Here is a 20,286-nt window from a genome sequence, read left to right on the forward strand (position 1 = left end):
CACAACCCCTAGGGTTAGAATCCTCATGATTAGGGTATTCTATTTTGTGAAGCCTCTATGTTGATTAGACTTGACTGAATTACAGCTTCGAGTTTGCATAGTGGAAAACAATAGAAAAAAATCAAATACTTGTGCGAGTCTCATTTTCTCAGCTGCGTAGTAAGAGTACTGTTTCAATGTCTCCTACATTCAGCCAGCTAGGATATGAAAAACACTGTACATGAAAATATCATGTATTCTTCTTTCAAACAAGTGGGACTATTACACTGTGGAAACGAACATTAAATATTACTTAAAATGTAAAGCGAAGTCTGAATCTCTCTCCTTTTCTTTCATTTTCTCTTTCACCATGACCTCTGAGGCATTTATTTTATTACCAGCACAAACCATCCCTTTTGCAGAGCCTGTAAGTCTGATTGTTCCAGGCATCACTCATAAGAATATTGTGGTCCACTCCAACCTACCTTTTCAGCCATTCCCCCTGTCACTTTCTCTCTGAGACTTTATGCTGAGGCTCCATAGGCTACACATTGTCCCCCAAACACATCATCTCTTACTTGCCTCCTTGCCATTCTATACCCTGCCCCCTGTGTGTGGAATGCCATTTCCCATCACTCACCAGCTTTCCTCTCGCCTCCCACCTGTCTTTCAAGATGTGGCCCAAATCTTCTAATTTTTGCACATTGTATATGCTGCTGACATAATACTAATCCTATTACATATTGATTTTCTACCTGTTCCCCTTTCCTACCCACATGGGAAGTAAAATTCTCAATGATAAATATCTTGTCTTAGGCTTTTTGTATCTCTGAGATTTAGCACAGGACCTAGTATATAATAAAGCAACTAGTCAATTAATAAAAGCTTATTTAGTGTCTCTCTGTGCCAACTGCTGTAACAATATTATAGAAAATAAGACCACAGGTGAAAGTTTTAAAATAAAACATTGTCATTTATTGAAAAAAAAATTCCTGTATAGAGGGAAGGAAGGGGAGGAGAGAAAGAAGTAGATAGGAACTTAATTTCTTAATATTTTAAAAGTACTATGCATTTATATAGAAGCATTATTTAAGATTCCTTTCTCCCCAAGAATTAGACTCAGGGGAGGAAGGTGTTTCATGACTATGAGGAAGGAGAGAGGAAGCCCCAGGACCCTGGGAAGTGGGGGCTGGGGTGGGGGGGGAGTTGTTGCTGATGGCCTAAGCAGACAGAGGTTACAGTGTTTTTCCAGTAAAACATTTACGATCTATCATTTTGTTTAGACTAACTTTTTTTTTCCCTTAGGCTGCTGACATGTGATGCTGTATTCTTACAGAGGAACTGATTTCTTTGTCACTAAGCATGGGGCATATTATGGTGAATAAGCCAGATATTTCTCTGTCCTCTTAAGCTTATAGTCTAGTAGGAAAGACGGTCATTAAATAATTAGGTGTGAATGATTAATCATTGTAATTGTGCAAAGTGGTATAAAGGAGAAGTAGGGCTTTCAATAATAAAAAGTGTAGTTGAAGAAAGGGATGAATGATTTCTAATTACAGTTATATAAGAATGTTATACCCGTTTTTTGGTCTACCTTCTGTTACTGTTGTAATGGGATATTTTTATTAGTTACCTTTTGTTATTATTCTTCACCTCAGACTAAAAAAATAAAACAAAAAAACAGAAAAACAAAAATCTCACCTCACAGGCAAAAATAAAAAATACCTTCTACTTGAAGTTATTAAAAAAATTTAAGATCTAGAAGGAAAAAGTTTACAAAAAGTTTACAAAAAAGTTTACAAAATAAATAACTCATTCCATAAATATAAATGATGATTCTATGACTTAAATGTAGTTAATGGTAAGCCGTGTTATTCATATAAAGGTACTAAGTGCTTAAAGGAGTATGGGCCCTGTTCTATTTGATTAATAAATATCTCTGAAGTTTCTACTGTTTTGTTTTGTTTTTTATTCTCATAGTGTCTTGATCCTTAATCTAAGGTCTCTGTTTCCCTGTGTGAATATTTCTGCCATTTCTCGGGACTTCCCAGCATTGCTTCTGTTTGCTCCTCCCCTCATCGCTGTTCTGATTTAACTTCTTACCTATACCATCCTTCAGCATCCCAAAGAGTGAGTGTTTCCTTCTACTCATTCATTATTCCTCAGCTCACATGGAACTTCCTTCGCAGGCTTCGCTGGTAATCCCTCCCGCCCGTCGCTCACACCACCACAGACATGCTAAAGAACTTGTCTTCACAACATTGGTCAGTTTGTGAGTGTCATATATTGTGGAATTCTTAGATTAACATTCACCATACTCATGAAACAATTAACTTCACAAGAGCAAAGTCCGGCTGTATGTCTCTGCCCATTTTATCTTCAGCGTGTGTCTAAAAAATCTTTGTGCAAAAATGAATAAATAAATTTCCTCATTTGTAGACCAAGCGTGTCATAAAAGTTTTAATACAGCTATTCCTAAGCTGTATTATTAGGAACACTGATATACCACAAGATCTTAAATAGATTTTAATTTTTTTAAAAAGGGGAGAGGAATTAGTTAAATTAGTTTGAGAAATCTGGATTAAACACTATCAAACATAACTTGACTGTGATAGCTCCCAGAGGCTTTCCTACAGTGATATATATAGTAAGCACCGCGATCCCTGAGAGAATAGTAGGACTTGACCCTGGAAGTTGTTATTTTTCCCCAACACAATATCTATATATAAATATAAATACATACACAGATATATTTATTTTTATACTTATTATATTTGTACTAGTGTACCCTAGAGGTCTGCCCTTTTCTTCCACAGAAAGGATGACAAGGAGGGCCATAAACAGCACCCAGGTTTTGAGGACGGCTGCATTTTTTCACTCTGAAATCCAAGAGTCATGGGAATACTTATTTAGTTTTAGTCTACAGTCTTGTAAGCATGTTTGTAGAATCAGGCATTATAGTAAGATTTCTGAATTTATTTTCATCTATGAATCTTGGAAAGCAGGAAGTAAATGCAAGAATTAAATAAAGCTTTAAAAAACAGGCCCCACACACTCACTTCTCGTTAAAACAACGAGGAAGGGAAGAGGGACACTGGTAGAAAGGACAGAGCTGTGCGTTGGCTCGTTCTCTGGCTTGGCCGCGCCCCATGCCTGAGCTGGCTGGCTCATCTGGCCGGGCGTCAGGACGGCCTGGCTGCTTTAAGATGTGGTTAGTTTTTTATAGCTTAAAACCTGTTTCACAATCATGAATGCTACCATCGACCCTGACCTGGCATTTGGTCACCTGCGGAATTGATTCATATGGATGATTAATGCATTTCATTCCTACTAAAAGGAGAATAATCCCAAAAATCTAAGACTTTAAAACCCATATCTTCACTTGTAACTGCCAGGTTGTTCTCGCCGCAGTTCCCGCTGCGACTGGCGGAGACAGGCACCTGAAGCATGAGGCCTGAGTCAAGGAGCCTGAAGACTCTGGTCGTGTTGCTCAGGCTCCCATTCTGTTTCTGCATTTTTCTGTGGGATAAGAATATGTGAGTTTATTGGGAGAATTAAATGAGGGAACACTTCTAAAGAATTTAGCATTTACACATAGTAAGTACTCAATACATATTAGCTACTACAGTGTACTTATTCTACAAAGTAGTTAAGGTGGGCCACAGCAACATCTGGGATGCAATGCAAGTGAGAAATAGTTAAGAAAAATGGATAGCAAGGCTGGAACTAGAATGGAGCCAGGAGTAAGGTTACTACTGAAACTAGACGTATTTAAGTCTTCATGGTTATATTCTTAGTTCCAAGAACATTGCTTCTAATATACTGTTACTGAATATATATATTGAGTGAATTTATTTAATTGAATGTAAATTATCTTTGCTATGAATGGGTCATTAATTTTATCCTGAGAGCTTTTTAGCAGGGAAAAATGACTAATTACCCAATAGGATACCTTTAAGGTTAAAAATGAACCTGTGCTCAGGATAAATAAAATATTTTCTGGTATTAATACCGAAAAGTAATTTCTCCTGAGAGTCCTTATAATCAGGAAACTATGTAATGGACTGTAATATTTATTACATGCTTTGAAGTTTAATAAAATGGTCACATTTGATAGTTATTTCTTTTATTGTTTAAGCACAGATTAAATATACCTCTGGCATGAATTTCTCTTATTTCACTAGACATTTCTTCTCATTCTCTGTTCCTGGGTCATCCTCCTTTTCCCAACTTCTGAACCAGTGGTTCTCAGCCCTACCCGCCCACTGGAATCATCTGGGGGCTTTTACAAATACAGCTGCCGGAGCTCAACAACAATTAAATCAGAACCTTTACAAGTTGGACCTAAGCATTAGTGTTTTTCAACACATCGAAGATTCTAGTGCTGTCAGGGTTGAGGATGATTGCTCAGAAGATTGGAATGAGCCCAGGGCTTCATGTTTTGTTCCCTGGGTGATGCTTTTCAGCCCCGTATCTTTGAATACCGTCTGTTTCCCCCTGTGCTCTGGACCCATGTAACCCACTGTCCATTGGCAGCATGGCAAAACTTACCATATGCAAACCTTCACTCTTAGTTTTACTCCCCATAGTCTTCTCATCCTAGTAAGTGACATCATCATCACGTCACCCAGTGGCTCAGGCCATCCTTGATTTTTTTCTTTCTTTCATACCCTGTATCTTCTCCATTAGCAATCCTGGTCTTCCCACTTCCACTAATAAGATCCTGGTTCAGATAGCCATTATCTCTCTTGAAATTATAAAATCTGCAAACTAATTTCCCTGCGCCTCCCTTGTCCCGTCTCCCATACACAGCCTATTTTCTACATGGGTTTACAATCATCTATGTCGTCCCATAATAGGACAACAGAACATCAGGATGAAATTCAAATTCCTTACTATGATAGCAAAACCTTATGTGATCTAACCTGGGCTTCATCTCCTTACTCACCTCCTACCATTCTCACCCTCCGTCACTGCCCTTCAGTCACAGCTGCCTTTGGCTTTTCTAGAACATGTCATCCATGCCCTTGTGTCATGGACTTTGCACTTGATTTTCCTTCTGCCTGGATGCTCTTCTTGAAGTTACTTATGTAATTTTTTGCTCACTTCCTTCATGTTTCTATTCAAACGTTACCTCCTCAGGCTGCCCTTGACCACCCTATCAAAATATCACCCATAGTATTACCCTCTATTCACTTACTCGCACTCTTTTCTTCTTAGCACTTATTGCTGTGTAAATTTTATTATATATGTATTTGTTCACTTGTATATTGTCTTTGTTGAATAAATGTATCCAAGATTTCAAGTCAATAACTTTTGGCCAAATCTGGGGGTGTATTTTAAAGATATCTACAGACAGTGGCAGTCAGGGCTCAGGCAGTCCTCTCTAATACTCTCTCTCTCAAAGGAACTCAAAGGCAGATGTTTAAAAGGAATGAGCCTGAAACACTATTTGAATAGTTAAAAGCAAAACCATTGGCCCAACATGTTTGGAAGGAAACTGAAGGACTGATACGCGACAAATCAAGCCAGCCCAGTCTAGACCAGATACAACCACATTACAGCCTGGCCCGCTTAAAGCATGAACAGAAGGCTTAGATCTGAGTGCTCTGTAGCAATATCTAAAATAATTTAGACAACTTAATCCAGAAAAAGCAGTTGAAGCTGGAATATAAAATGCACAGTAAATGGAATTCAGAGTCAAGAGAGTGCAGAGTTATTTTAAGATCCTTTGAGTGCTGTTCTGTTGATGAGTACTGACTTTTCCGTCCTGTGATTTCCTCAGTGATTTTTTTCTTTTAAACCAGATCATGGTAATAGTTAATGTGTTGTGAATGACCCAGTTTTTCCTTATCAGGAGAAAGTGACAAAGAAAAACCCTGTAATGAGATTCTACTTCCTTTTGGGTTAGCCGTTTTGCTTTACCTGCTGATGCAGGTGCAAACAGCCGTTTGGAGATTTGCCTTGTAGAGAAGGAATTTGAGGCTGCTCTATGTTGCTGTTGAAGATAAGTCCATAATCGTGGTAAAAGATGCAAAATGGTAGACTTCATCTCTTATAAAGAAGAAGTTTCTAACAGTCTGGGCTGTTAAAATATGACTTTATCATGTTTTTTGGAGAATAATTTATCAGTGGGGAAGGATGGGAGACACATAGGGGGTTGAAATAGAAGCAAACAAATTCCTACGCACATCGAAATCTGTCTTCTCTAAGACATTTAACTACTCCTACTCAGCTAGAGTACATGACTATGGCCTGTGTCAACACTAATCTATACTTCCTTTTAACATGAAACTTATACAGTGTGTTATAATTCTTATTTACATATCTCTTTTTCACGTCAGAATAGAGAATTGTGAATCTCCATTGCTTAGCATGGTTCTGGGATTATTTCTTGATTATTAAATAAATGAAGGCAGAGAATGACCTGGAAATGTCCAATAGGAGTAAACTCATTTAGGTAATATTAACAAAAATGATATGCTGAAATGAAGCATATTTATCATTTGTTCTAAATTTTTAATATTTTTAATAGAAAATATCATTTTCCTCAAATTGGCAGTCTGTTAGTTGCCACCAACTTTTTGCTTCATTCTGCAATTTCGCATACATTAAAAAAGGTCATGATAGCATACAAAACTGCTCAGGTGGCTTCTAGCACACAGTTCTTGATTGACTGAACTTTTCTATAGTAAGAAGCACATCTTGCCCAGCAATTATTTATTAAGTTCTAACAGAACTCTAAGATCTTTGGAGATAGGTACTAAGTCTTTTATTCTTGCTATATCTTAACAAACATGATGTAAAGTACTAGGCACAATGAAGTTGTTTAAGACTCTGCTTATAAATTTTTTTTTTACTCTGTCTGTGTAATAGTTAGAAAAATTAGGTCCTTGTCAGGGCTGTTATGATATGAGCAATAAGGAGATAAAACTGAGTGTGGGAAAAAGTCATCTAAAGGTCTGTGATACACACCATTCCATGGAGTAGCTATTGCAACCAGTTAGTACTGACTATCCTAGGGAAAAAGCTGAGGAGATAGAAAGAGTTAGGTACAGCCAGCCAGAGGATTCATTGAAGAAAAGTAGTGCAACACCGGAACTGAAAATAGGATTGACAAGAAATTTCACAATGTCAAGTAAGACAAGTTAAATGAGAACATAGTTTGCAGATGTGAAAAGTTCAGTCATAACAGAAGTGAAGCCAATCAGTCACCGAAGCAGTAACCAGTAAAAGATTATGGTGTATACACCAAAAAGATATTTTGCAAACTGGAGCCCTCAAACCAAAACATGGAATGAGGCTCAGGGGCATATTGTTATAAAGCAGCTTATACTAGTGAGAAAGCAGGGACTCTCTGTTCTTCACCATGATTGGTTATAACATTAGAATTTTCTTAAATCATAGGGAATTGGTCAATGGTTACCTCATATCAACCATGGAAAACAATTTAAGTTTTGCTTATGATTGTCAGAGGCATAAGCAAGAAATGATCCAGGTCAAATTAGCTTTTTCAAATAAGCTAAATTAAGCTTCGCTGGTATGACTTAACTGATTTCGTCTGCTCAGGGAATCTTCAAGGTTAGCTTCCATTTGTTTTTTATTTTAACACAAGACAGTTAGCACTAAACCACGAACACATGTCAAGGAGCACATGTCAAGGAGCAAAGGCATTATTTGAAAACATTTGATTTTAAGCCTCTTGATGCACCTCTCTTTTGCTATCATCATCTGACCTACTGAAAACCTTTTCGTGGTTTGATATCACCAAGGTCAGAGACTGATCCGTCAAGTATAAATATGACTTTGATATTTCCCATGGTTCTCTCTAACCAGATTTGTTGCCCAAACAAGTTAAGGGCAGTGGAGTAACCCAAAAAGATGTTTCAATACTGATTGAAAGTCATCTTAATATTTTTTTTCTTTTAGCACGTTCCTCAGGAAAACTCATATGAACAACATTCCCAGAGTTCTTACAATTTCAAAATTGTTTGCACCCTCTAATCTTGAAGGTCAATGTGAACGAATATAAAATCTTTGGCTTCTAATTTCTTTACACTAGTCTCTTGTAGGCATTGCCCTGCTGTTTTCTGCAGTTAAATGTAAAATTTTGAATTTTTGCCTGATTGCTCATAGGATTCTTTTTTTAATCTTTAAAATCCAGCTATTTTACTGAAATCTGTGTCAGTGATGACCCTTTTGAGTCAATTTGTGTGAATTCAAGTCTTTCCCCCCAGTTTTTGTGACTTTAATTTCTTATTTTAAAAATTTGTGGCATAATGTTTAATCATAATGTTCAACTTTTTCATAACAACATTTTGCTATTGAGCTTATAGGTATGTAAGTAAATTCCTTACATTATTATTTTTTGGCTTTTTTCTTAAGTCTGACATTTTTAAAATGTATTTTTTTAAATTTATTTAAGAGAATTGCATATAGTAAAATTCACTCTCTTATACATCCATGAATTTAAACAAATGCATTTAGTCATGTTAACTGCAATAGAATCTGAACAGTTCTATCACCACCTAAATTCCCCTGGGGTGATCCTTATAGAGTATATTTTCAGTGCATTGTCAAATGCTTTTTAAAAATTATTTACTATTGAATGAGTTGGATTTCTTGGATCTGCTATTTGCAGGATTCTTCGGCTAGGGGTTGTAAAGGAGGGACTGAGTAGCCTTGGGCTTCCTCCTTTACCACCTTCACGGAGTCAAACTAGTACCTTCCTGTTGAAAGGGCTCCCTAGGCTTCTTCAATCTTTCTTCCTATTTCATCTGCTACAAATATTGCGTTTTGATGTAAACCCTTCTCCTACAGAGAGTATATTTTTGCAGTCATTTTCAGAGCTCTGTTGCTGCTGGCTATCTTGTTATTCTCCCCATTTCTTTACTGCCTTTCTCTCTGTATGATAAGTACTAACTCTGCTGCTCCCCGGTATATCTTACATGTTTTTAGAGTCTGTGGTAAATATGCCTTTTAGTTTTGCTAGAAATAGAGATGGTACGGTTTTTGTTGCTGTGTGTTATCCAGGAAAGGAAGAGAGAGAATACTATCTCACACAGCCACGTTCATACCAGACGGCCTTCCTTTGACTGCACTCATTCCTACCTTTCGCTCGCCCCTCTTCCCTGGCTCTCACTTTAATCACTGGATTCCCTCCGTTGGCTAACCTCTCTTATTCATACATCGCTCTATTAAAGCATGTCTGGATACTTTCTGTTATAGTCTAGGCTTCTTCATCATTTCCTAAACACATAATTTCAAAGTTGGTCCCTGATTGGTGGACTTTTACTAATAATTTATCACCTAAAAGGGTATATTACCTCCTTTAGGAACCCTTTTTGACACCTCAAGATGAGACACCTGTCAAGATGAGGCAGAGTAAATCTATAACCTGTCCTGCCACAATACATTGCCCCATTTTTAATTCATTTATCTGGCTGTTTTCAGTATTTACATATCTTATTATCAAGCCAATTAGTGACTCCTACATCTATATATTAACGTGTCAATACAGAACTTTCAAATGCTAGGTTTTAGGATCCTATTGGATTGGCAAAAAAGTCTGTTTAGTTTTTTCTGCAAAATAAAAGACACATTTTTCATTTTCACCAATAACTTAATTGATTTGGATATTGTGAGTATGTTGGCTGTTTCCCACATGATATAATGTTGATTGTTCTTAATTAATGTTTCAGTTTGATTGCTCTTAACTTTCAACTGGTCTACTTGACTGTAGAGCATCATCCAGCAAGAAATCTCCAGCATGGAAACTTTGCAAACCACTTTTGACATCTTCAATCAATCGCAGTACCTTCTCCATATACTGCACAAATCTTCTCTTTTTTTTTTTTTTTGCATTTCAGTTGTGTTTTTACCTTTCTTGAAATAATAAAGCATAATATGCTGAAAATGTTGCATATTTTCACCCATCTTCAATGTTAAAATAGCTACACAAAAATTCACCAATTTTCATAAGTTTTTAAAAAATTCACGCAGATATGACAGTTGTCACTATACAATCTAACAAAATTATTTCAAATGAAAAGCTATGAGAGCCATCTTCTGGAAAAAACAAATTAACTTTTTGGCCAACCGAGTACTTATATCTCTCTTGTGATAGTCAGCACATACCCTTGTTTGGTCGCATTTGATTTTCCATTGGTAATTAAAGGGGACAATACTATGGGTCATCTACATTTCCTTATCTGGCTTTTGTTTGCAAATTGATTTAATCATTTCAAAGCAATTTTCCTATGCTTAGGAAAAACTCCTCTAGAATCGGAGTATTAATAAGTTATGAGAAAGCTGAACAATAATTAATAGAAGTTCTTCTGCATTCCAGGTGATGCAACTGTGACAATAGCTCACAGATATACCCCCAAAGAACAACTGAAGATCCATACTCAGCTGGCAGATATTGTCATCGTAGCTGCAGGTAAGTCTTTCGTGGGTGTTATTTGGTGGAATATCATCAGCACAGTAATTTCTGCACTAATTGCTGGGATGTCTGCAAGAAACACTTCTTTAGAGAGTTAGGCATATTTATGATTAATTTCCATCAACTGGATTCTGTCTCTTAGCAATCTTCATATTGGTCCATCGTGCCAATATTAGCACTTGTCACTTCATTATGGAAAACCTGAATAGCCTTTGGAATGAAAGACTAAGCACAAGAACCAATGTGCAATTTGCCATTTCCTGTGGCAGACATGGTTGCTTCTGAACATGAATGAGTTGCAGGGAGACTGGTAGGAAATGCTGTTGCAGGGACAGCCATGGCAAGCACATGTTGGACCTTGTAGTCCATGGTAAAAACTTTGATATAAGCTAAGATGGCTGAGAACAGATTGACACAGTCTGGCTTATGTTGTTAAAAGATTACTTACACTGGGTCAAGGAGAATTAACTTTAGAGAGGCAAGGGTAGAAACAGAACAGTTATTACACTTTGATTTAAGGGATCTAGTTTTTTTTCCTAATTTGTTTTATATTTGAACATACAAAATAATTCTACCCTTGACGTCTACCTTTACTCTTGCCGCATAGTGTTTCTACACTGCAGACATTGTAACTCTTCATGCTTTATCCAAGGCTTGAATGAGAGCCTTTTTAATTTTGTTTATCAATTAGATGTCATTGGTAATTCTACAAGTAAGCTGCTAAGCTGCTAACATGTTTTCTCTGTTTCTAAGAAATGACATTCTGGTGGTATACCAAATACAAGATTTTGAACTGCATTGACAGAAGTAATACAGATGTTTAGAGTCAATAAACTTTGTCAGACCACAGGTCAACATTAGGTGAAGTACTGCTGCAGCAACTGATAGATTCATGGAAAATAAATTTTACATTGATTTCTTTTTATTTTATTTTTATTTTTTAAAGATTTTATTTATTTATTTACTTTTAGAGGGAGGGGAAAGGAGGGAGGAGAGGGAGAAAAATATCAATGTGTGATTGCCTCCCGCACGCCCCTCTACTGGGGACCTGGCCTGCAACCCAGGCACGTGCCCTGACTGGGAATCGAACCGGTGACTCTGGTTCGCAGGCCGGCATTCAATCCACTGAGCCACATCAGCCAGGACGCATTGACTTCTTTTTAGAAACACTTGAATTCATTCACAAGACTCAGAATTTTGTGAGGCGAGAGCTATTTGAGTGGTCATCTTTGTCCTTCTCTAACTTTAGACAGAATGAAATTAGCATCATCTTTAAAAAGTACTATTTGATTGACTCTGCTGTTAAGAACTTATAAAGAGTATTTCACATCTGATCTTAGTTCCCATTTAAAACTATAATACTGAATGCATTTTTTCTTCCAGTAAAGCAAAAGCTTTCACTACACATTTATGCTCATGTTTCTCTCGTTATGACAAATGACAAGTTGGTAATCATAATCCTTTTTTAGGAACCACTGACGTTCTGCTGTGACTAAATCAAACCTTCTATCACAAGTTGTTATGCCAACATTGTCATCATCCTTGAGTTTCCCCTATCGTCTCATTGTATGCTCCTTTGTAAAGGCCTAAATCAGCACTGTGTGCAAGATGTTAAAAACTAAGGTATGAAAAGGAAACAGGGAAAGGAGGGACTAACTCTACATAATATTAACAAAATAGGAGGTACTCAGGTCTCTAGGTGATGAGACAGTGTTACGGCCCTACACCGCAGCCACCCTACTCAGGGTATCCTCCTGCCACCAGAGGGCGCCAGTCCCGTGTGCAGGCTGTTGCCCTTTGACCACACACCATCCCAATCCTGGCCAGGAGGCATTTTTAGGGAAGGCAGTGCCAGCTGGTATTGTTCCTCCCTTGTATTCTAGCTGATGCCTCTCACTGATACAAAGATATGCTGAATTCTGGAAGACAGCTCTCTATAAAGCCCTGTAGTTATCCTGAGGAAATAAACATTTGTGTAATGTAATGGGAAATTTCAGGGAGGAAAATTGAGAATTTATAGGAAATAATTAGGCTGCTACATTTTTATTTCATTAATAATCATCTGGAAAATTTGAGGATAAAATATGTACCTAGGTAAATTACAGAGAAATTATAGAAACGGCATGAATTAATCTTAAAATATAGAAATGTTAGGCCCTGGCCCTATAGCTTGGTTGCTTAGAGGGTTATCCGGTTACACTGAGGTTGCAGGTTCAAATACCACTCAGGCCACATACAAGAATCAACCAATTAATGTATAAATAAATGGAAGAACAAACTGATGTTTTTCTATCTCTCTAAAATCAATTTAAAAAAGGAATTTTATATAATCAGACAATAATAATGAAATATAACTAAAATGACCACATCATGCATTATGTGTGGGAAATAAACAAACACAATTAGCAGTGGGTATTAAGGAAGGAGGTAGTGATCTAATGGCAGAGGTGGCTGGAACTGGGAGGACTGGATTGTTGTCGTAACTGGAATGTCAGCATATATGGAAGCAATCCCATCTAAAAGTCAAGAAGAGTAGAAGGAGTATCAGATATTGATAATGTCTGGGATGATAGTAAAGAATGTGCTGATGAAATCTTGGAATGGGCTTACGGAAGAAAAAGTAAAAGAGGAATTGGTATGTGAAGATCCTGGAGCATGACTAAAATTAGCTTATGTTTCTTTTAATCTCACGTCTCTATCTCAAACTCTTATACTTATAACCTTTTAATTTCAACTGTATAGCACATACCTTTTAAACATCTCCCCAAGATTCAAGATTTACACTCATTTAGAAGTTCAAACCTGAAAACCAGATGCTGTCAAACAATAACTTTAGAAATAAAAGGCTCTAAATCCCTATTCAAAGCTACTTGAGTTCACAAAGAGAATTTGTTCCTAGAACATTCATTGTACCATGGTTATAACACTTAACATCTGTTTATAGTTGTCTGTCGCCTTCTCTTGACTGCAGCAGGGATAGGACTATGTTTTGCTGGAGATTAGAAGAATATCTGACACAATGTGGGTACTCAATAAATGTGTGTTGCATTGATTTTGTGATTACAACTGGAAAAAAATACTTCTTCAAATTGATACAAATTCAGCTGATAAATTTTTAAGATTATAATTTTATAAAGATGGATTTTTTTGGTTTGTTTGTCATTGTAAAGTAATTGATAAAGCTTTAAAAGTGAACAGGTTTTTTTTTTTGAGATAAAAGAGTAGTTTATATCAAGTTAATGAATGGACTGATTTGAATATAAATGTTAAGATTAAGAAATTATGGGAAAGGTGAAGAAAGACACTACTATAAACAACTAAAATATAGGGCATTAAACAGCTGCATGAAGAAGCAGAGTGGCCCCCACCGCTGTCTGCAGACATATACTCCAGGTTCCCCGGTGGATGCCTGAAACCACAGGCGGGGCCCAACCCTCCTATATACTGTGTTTTCCTTTTACATACATACTTGTGAGAAAGATTAATTTATAAGTTAACATAGTAAGAGATTAACAAAATAATAATAAACTAAAATTTATGTGACTGTGTGCTCTCGCATTCCCTCCCTCCCTCTTTCGATATTTCATTGTACCGTACTCATCTTTCACTTGAAGAAAGCACTTTACAGCTTCTCTTTGGCACCTTCAAATTTTCAGCATCACTGCTTTTGTGCTTTGGGACATTGTTAAATGAAATAAGGGTTATTTGAACACAAGCATTGCAGTGCTGTGACAGGTGATAACTAAGATGTCTACTAAGTGATTAAAGGGCAGGGAAGATACTCACGTATAGTGTGGATATGCTGGACAAAGAGATGATTCACATCCCAGGCTGGACAGCAGGGCACACAAGACTATCATGCTACTCAGAACAGTGCACCATTTAAAATTTATGAATTTTTTTTTCTGGAATTTTCCATTAATATTTCTGGATCTTGGTTCACCACAGGTAACTGAATCCACAGAAGGTGAAACAGAGAATAAAAGGGGGACTACTATAATTTTAGCGAAGGGTAAATTGGCTTGTGTAGAGCTAATGGTAAAGAAGGTAAAGCTAGCTTGAATAAGGCAGAGATTCTAAGATTTTGTTGGAAAATTCTTTGGTTCTTTTCCTTCTCCCACTTCCAGGAAACTGGGGAAATCCTAAATTTCTTAAGGTTCTAAGACTCTTCATTATCCAGGCAGGATAGGCAAATATTTTCCAGACTTTGTCTTAAGGACCCTCCACCCATCTGAGTAAACTTTGTGGAACTAGCTTCTTTCAGAAGGTGACCTGCTGAGTCAATGCCACTTGCCTATTATTATATACCTCTGGATATAGTGTCACAGTTGGTGAGAGCTGGCATTCTGTCTACTAAGCCATCCCTTCCAGCATGATGAATGAACGTCAATGGTCATAACTCTAGCGTCTCCATTGCAACACTTTTAATGAGGGACACTGTAATATAAAACAGGATAAATGGGCAATCCCTAGAGTAATTTGGAATATTCATACCTACTCTTCATAAAATGCAAGGTGACCAACCTACTCCTTCTCACCACTTCACCTATCATATTGTCAAGTTTTAGATACACACCCATCGAACATCATTCTAGGTTCTTAATACAGTATTTCCTTTTCTTTTAAGCAGGGTTTGTCATGTTCAGGAGGCCAGGACACTGAGAAGTTCCAAGTGGGGTGGGGACATGCAAATAATCTGTCCCACCATCTGCAGCTCTTGCCACTTGGGGGTAAGGACTTACTCCTCTATAGCCCCGGGCGCTTCCTGAGTGGAGGCCAGCACATTTCATGGTTTTACTAACACTATTCTTCCCACTCTTCATCTTGTCCCCTTTAGCCTCTGCTTCTTCACTTAGAATTCCTTTCTGCCTTCCTCAATATGTCATTTATCTTAATTTTGTTAATTATTGTCAATATTATAGAGCAGTGTCAATGCACAGGCCTTGCTAGAGTAAGAATTTCCGAATTTAAATCTTAACTCTGCCACTTGCTAATTGTGTAACTCTGGTCAAGCCACCCTATCTGTCTGAGCCTCCATCTCTTCAGTGAAAAGAAGAATAGTAACCTCTAACATGGGGTAGTTAAGCCAGCCAATCCATGTAAAGAGCATGTAGCACAGTCCTTAGCATATTGCAAATACTCCAATAAATATTATATGCTAATATTTATGTTAGTCCTTTTTAGGCCATGGCATATATTTAAACAATAATTTAGAATAACAAATCAGTTGATTATTAAGCTACAACTCTGGTATAACTAAATGGATATATTTTTGCTTACTTTTGATAATACAGTATCAAAGTAGACTATCATAAACATAAACAGATTAATCAAGAAGTGACTTACACATAAGAGACCAACTTGAAAAAAACCTCAGTTTTTACTTAACGTTTGTGGCTTCTCGGAATGAAAACAGGCTCTGTCCATAGCTGTGTATTTGTCTCTGGGTAGGTCTTTGTTGCTTCTCTATCTTTTGGAACAGTCTGACTTTGTGGGTGGTTAGGGGAGGTAGAGGCACTGAGGTGAAGGGCTTTGTTCTCTCAGACCTTTACCGAGTCTCCCCTCTCTTACTACTTCCTCTCCCCTCCCCACTCCAGACCCCACCATCCATTCCCAGAGCCTGAGTTACCAAGTAGGCAAAGTCTCCCTGATCCACAACAAACATGCTTTATCAATGTACATAAGGATGTTTGACTATAGATTTTTTCCCCTAATGTCAGTAATATATCCTGACTAAAATTCTAGGAAACATGGATAATAGGAAAGGGAAAGAAACCATATTCTCAGTCAAAGCCAGCCAAAGTTAAGTTCATGTTTGGCCTTCAACTAGTTTATATTTACTATATGTAAATGCAACTATTACACAACTTGTTCACTCACATGTGCTATTTGCATTTTACAGCTCCACACTGTGTATGTTTCCTCATAAAATACATTCTTCTATAACATGATTTCTGATGACTTCATAGTATCTATTCTATGCTAAGGGTATCCTATAATTTATTTAATCAATTCTTGATTGTTGGACAATTAGATTGTTCCACTTTTTACTCTTATGAATAATGCAGTAAAAAACTGTGAACATCATTGTACACACCTAAGGTTATTTGCAAAAGGCACCTTTCATATTTGTTATATTGGTGCTAAGTTTTTTATTTGCTTATGAATGGTTACTTATATTCTCAAAAACAAAATTAACATGTATAAATTTAAGCTTTATTAATTAATGTTTCTCACAGCCTGTATTTTCTGTTTGTGCTTGAATTTCTGGTCTGTTCATGGTCAATTTGTCATGACCACCCAAAGCTTCTATTCGCAGGTGCACTCTATTTCCATCACATGGCTTCCCCAGTACCCGGCTCCTTTTTCCAGCCTTGAGTCCAACAGCCCATTACACCTGCACAGTGCTTTTTCTACCATAGAAAGCCTGGTTTCAGTAATCATGTTCTTCTCATGCCTATTACTTAATTATTTTAATGCTGTATAAAACAAGACGAAAATGTTTTCTCAATCCTTTATGGCCTGATGATTTGATTTCCGAGCCCAGCTTGCCTAGTTTTTGCTTGAAACCTCTATTGATGTGTTCATTCTTACTCTTTAAAAGCTAGGATCTAAAAACAAGTTTTACATGCTGTGGATGTGCTCTGTAGTTTTTCCTGGCCGCCTAATCTATCTTTCTGATCACCCAGTCTGTCTTTCTCTATTTATTCTCCCACCGCTGTGCTGTCCATTCAGCTCTCTGAGGCTCTGGTCAAGGTAGACATAGCCATGACGCTCAGGGTCACTGTGCTGGTAGGGATTAAAAGCCCACTATTTCTCTGTGAGCAAATGATTATCTCTACATTAAAAGCAGGAAAAATGCTAATGTAGCTAATCCATTTCTAATAAAGAGTGGTGACTAAGGCCATGATATTTTTCCTGGTGTGTCAGTAGATGATTTAAAAACTACTCTAAGGCTCTGTGCCTTTTAAAATACTTACCTTGAATATTATTACTCACTTAACCTAGTGATTCCAATAATGTTATCTGAACTACACTGAAGAGGAGGTTTAAAGGATTTTTTTCTACCATAACTTCACCGGACTTACACTTTTCTAATTTATTAATTTTTAGGTAGACCTTACTTTATATGAGGCTGTGTTGTCACAGCTTATAGTTGTACAAAAGCTGCTTAACAACACCCATGTAAGGCATAATATACGCTTTAATATTATGTAAAATTTAGATTCATCATGCTAATATAGGAGGACACTGGGTGCCTTTATAGAAAAGTCCTCTTTCATGCATCACATTGTGAATTTTGAATTGTAACAAAATAATGAAAGAGGAGGAGAGTGGAAATACAGAGGACCTAGAATAGTCTTTAAAGAATAGTTAGCGTTACAGCTGGATGGTAAGGAAAGTGACCACACTGAAGGGACCACAATGAAGTGACTCCCACTGTATTGTGACCTCCAGTAGTGGGGACCATGTTCAATTTATTTTTATATTTCTTGTACCTAGTGAAGGACCTTGCACTGGGGATTAGAAAACTCACTGTTGAATGAATAAACTTCCTTCTTTAGAATTCAGGTGCTCTTCGTTCGTTTTTTTCCCTAGCAGTTGAGGAGGGCCTTTCTAGGGGCAGATGGATCCATTCAACCTTAATACCTTGTTTGGGCTGTTCCGCTTCACAAAGGCTTTCTGTGGCATTGCATCAGCACGACTGAATCAGAGCTTGCACCTGCAGAGTTCAAAGGTCAGGTAGGGAGGAGGCAGAGAAACAGCTGAGAAATGATGATTGTCTTCAATCAAAGACTAAGGAAATACTTCACTGTCTAGTGTGGGTAGGAATATGAGCCCTTCTTTGGTGAAGTCATCCATCATTCCCCTGGTGTATTCAGAATGTGTGGCATTGCTAAATGTTTCTTCCAAACATGTGTTGACTGGAAGAAAGTGAAATGACTTTATTATCAGCAGTCGTTTATTATAAGTTGTGGTTTTTGCAGTAACATTCACACATCTAATTAAAATACAGAAAAACTGAAACTTAAAAAAACCCAGGGATCAAAATGTCACGCATCAACACTTGTGTAATCCATGTAGACATGATGCTTGACTAAAATGGGCTGTAGAGTCTGACTGTGCACCTGGCTGCCTCCTATAGGCGTGGCTTTGGTTTTGAAGGACAGTAATGATAAAGAAGGAATCACTGGTATCGGCATATGTCTCCTCAGACAGCTATCTGTGAAAGCCCTTTCATTTAACCTGTTTTATATAGTCGGAGAAAGGCAGCTGTCTCTGTCTCTTTGTCTCTCACCTAAGTACATTTCCTCCTAATTTATTTCTGACTTGGTTAATTAATTATTGTTGATTTTAGAATGACTTACCTTTGTTACAAAACCTGAGGATTAATGAATACTATGCATGAACGTGGTCTTCTTCTTGCACCCTTCTTCTTGCAGTATGCGGATTGCAGGCAATTCACTCTTAGCATCTAATATGTGCCCCTTAAAACAAGATGGTAATCAATCTTGGTGATCAAATATTACATTGCAAAAAAAAGCAGGTGCATTTCCATGTTTCTGTTGAGTCTCTATTATGTTGCATAATTCATACTTACATTTATTTTAAAGATAACCAGGAAGATTTCCTGTTTTTGTGAAATACACACACACACACACACACACACACACACACATTATAACATCCATCCATCCCAGGATAGTTGGTCAAGATATTCTTAGAAATAATGTGGCACACCATATCATAGTGAATAAGAATCCCTTCTTATTTACCAAGAGTAATATGTTTACCAAGTTTACCAAGAGTAATGTAAGCTCTTTTAGCTCACTGAGATATCGCACCAAATTTAGTTTTTTTAATTAAAAAACTATTTGAAGGGGTTCCCTCCCTACTTTAGGATAAGTTTTCTGACTTATTTGGAAGCTCTGCAAAGGAGTGCAGAATGGCTTGGAAAGAACTCAGAACACGTTGTCAGTTTACCCTGTGCACTAGATGAGATAGTAAACTTGAGTACATTTCTTCAAATACAAATAAAAAGGATTGAAAAACTTGTTTTGGATATAAGCTTGTGAACAGACATTATCTCAGTTCCCAAAATACTGCATCTAGGAATTTATCCTACTGAGAATTGTAATGAGGCTTACAGAAATAATATTCAAGGATATTCATCGCAGATTTATTTACGATAGCAAAAAGTTGGAAAGAGTCTAAACGTCCAACAACATGGGAACATTTAATGAATGATGGTGTATCAAAAAAAAAGGAATGCTCACAGCCAATTATATTCTCAAAACTAATTATATTAGATTATGTCCATGGTAGAAATCCAAATATGCCCCCCCACCCCGTTCATTGCCGCACACACACTGACAAACAGAAAAACAAAGATGGAAGAAAAAAACACGACCTATGAAGAGTGATTATCGCTGACAATTGGGTAACAAGTCATAGATAAATATTGATTCCTTCTGTGTCTTCCCTGAATTATCTAAGTAAATTCTCCAAGATGGGTTGATTTCATAATTATTAAGTGAAATTTAAAAATATTAAGATGACCCATTCCCCGTTCTGCCTGCTGTCTATGTTGTCTTATGGGGCTCTTAACCATTTAAGACAGAGGAGCATGGGAGTGGTGTACTACACAGAAATCTGTCTCCTTCAAAGAACTGAACATGTTAATTAAATGACTTTTCTTAAGAGACAAAGAAAAAATGAAAAGAGATGCAAATTATATGGATGAATTATAATGGTGTAAATTATACCTCAAGAAAATTTATTTTAAAAGAGAGAGAGGTGAGAAACTGAAAGACCTAGGGATGCTAAAATTGAGGGTGATTTTGGCTTTTAAATTCACTTGC

At 37.1% G+C, this 20,286-nt stretch overlaps 1 protein-coding gene across 1 annotated transcript in view; it reads left to right on the forward strand.

Annotated features, from left to right (window-relative positions):
* Positions 1–20,286, forward strand: part of MTHFD2L (methylenetetrahydrofolate dehydrogenase (NADP+ dependent) 2 like) — a 103,088-nt gene that overhangs the window by 34,975 nt on the left and 47,827 nt on the right. Inside the window, exon 6 of the mRNA XM_054591567.1 lies at positions 10,328–10,420. Coding sequence (XP_054447542.1) covers positions 10,328–10,420 — 93 coding nt within the window. The remainder of the gene's footprint in view (positions 1–10,327; positions 10,421–20,286) is intronic.

Source organism: Pteronotus mesoamericanus, unplaced genomic scaffold, assembly GCF_021234165.1.
Source record: "Pteronotus mesoamericanus isolate MK-2021 breed Mesoamerican mustached bat unplaced genomic scaffold, CSHL_Meso_final contig_130, whole genome shotgun sequence".
NCBI classification, from domain to species: Eukaryota; Metazoa; Chordata; class Mammalia; order Chiroptera; family Mormoopidae; genus Pteronotus; species Pteronotus mesoamericanus.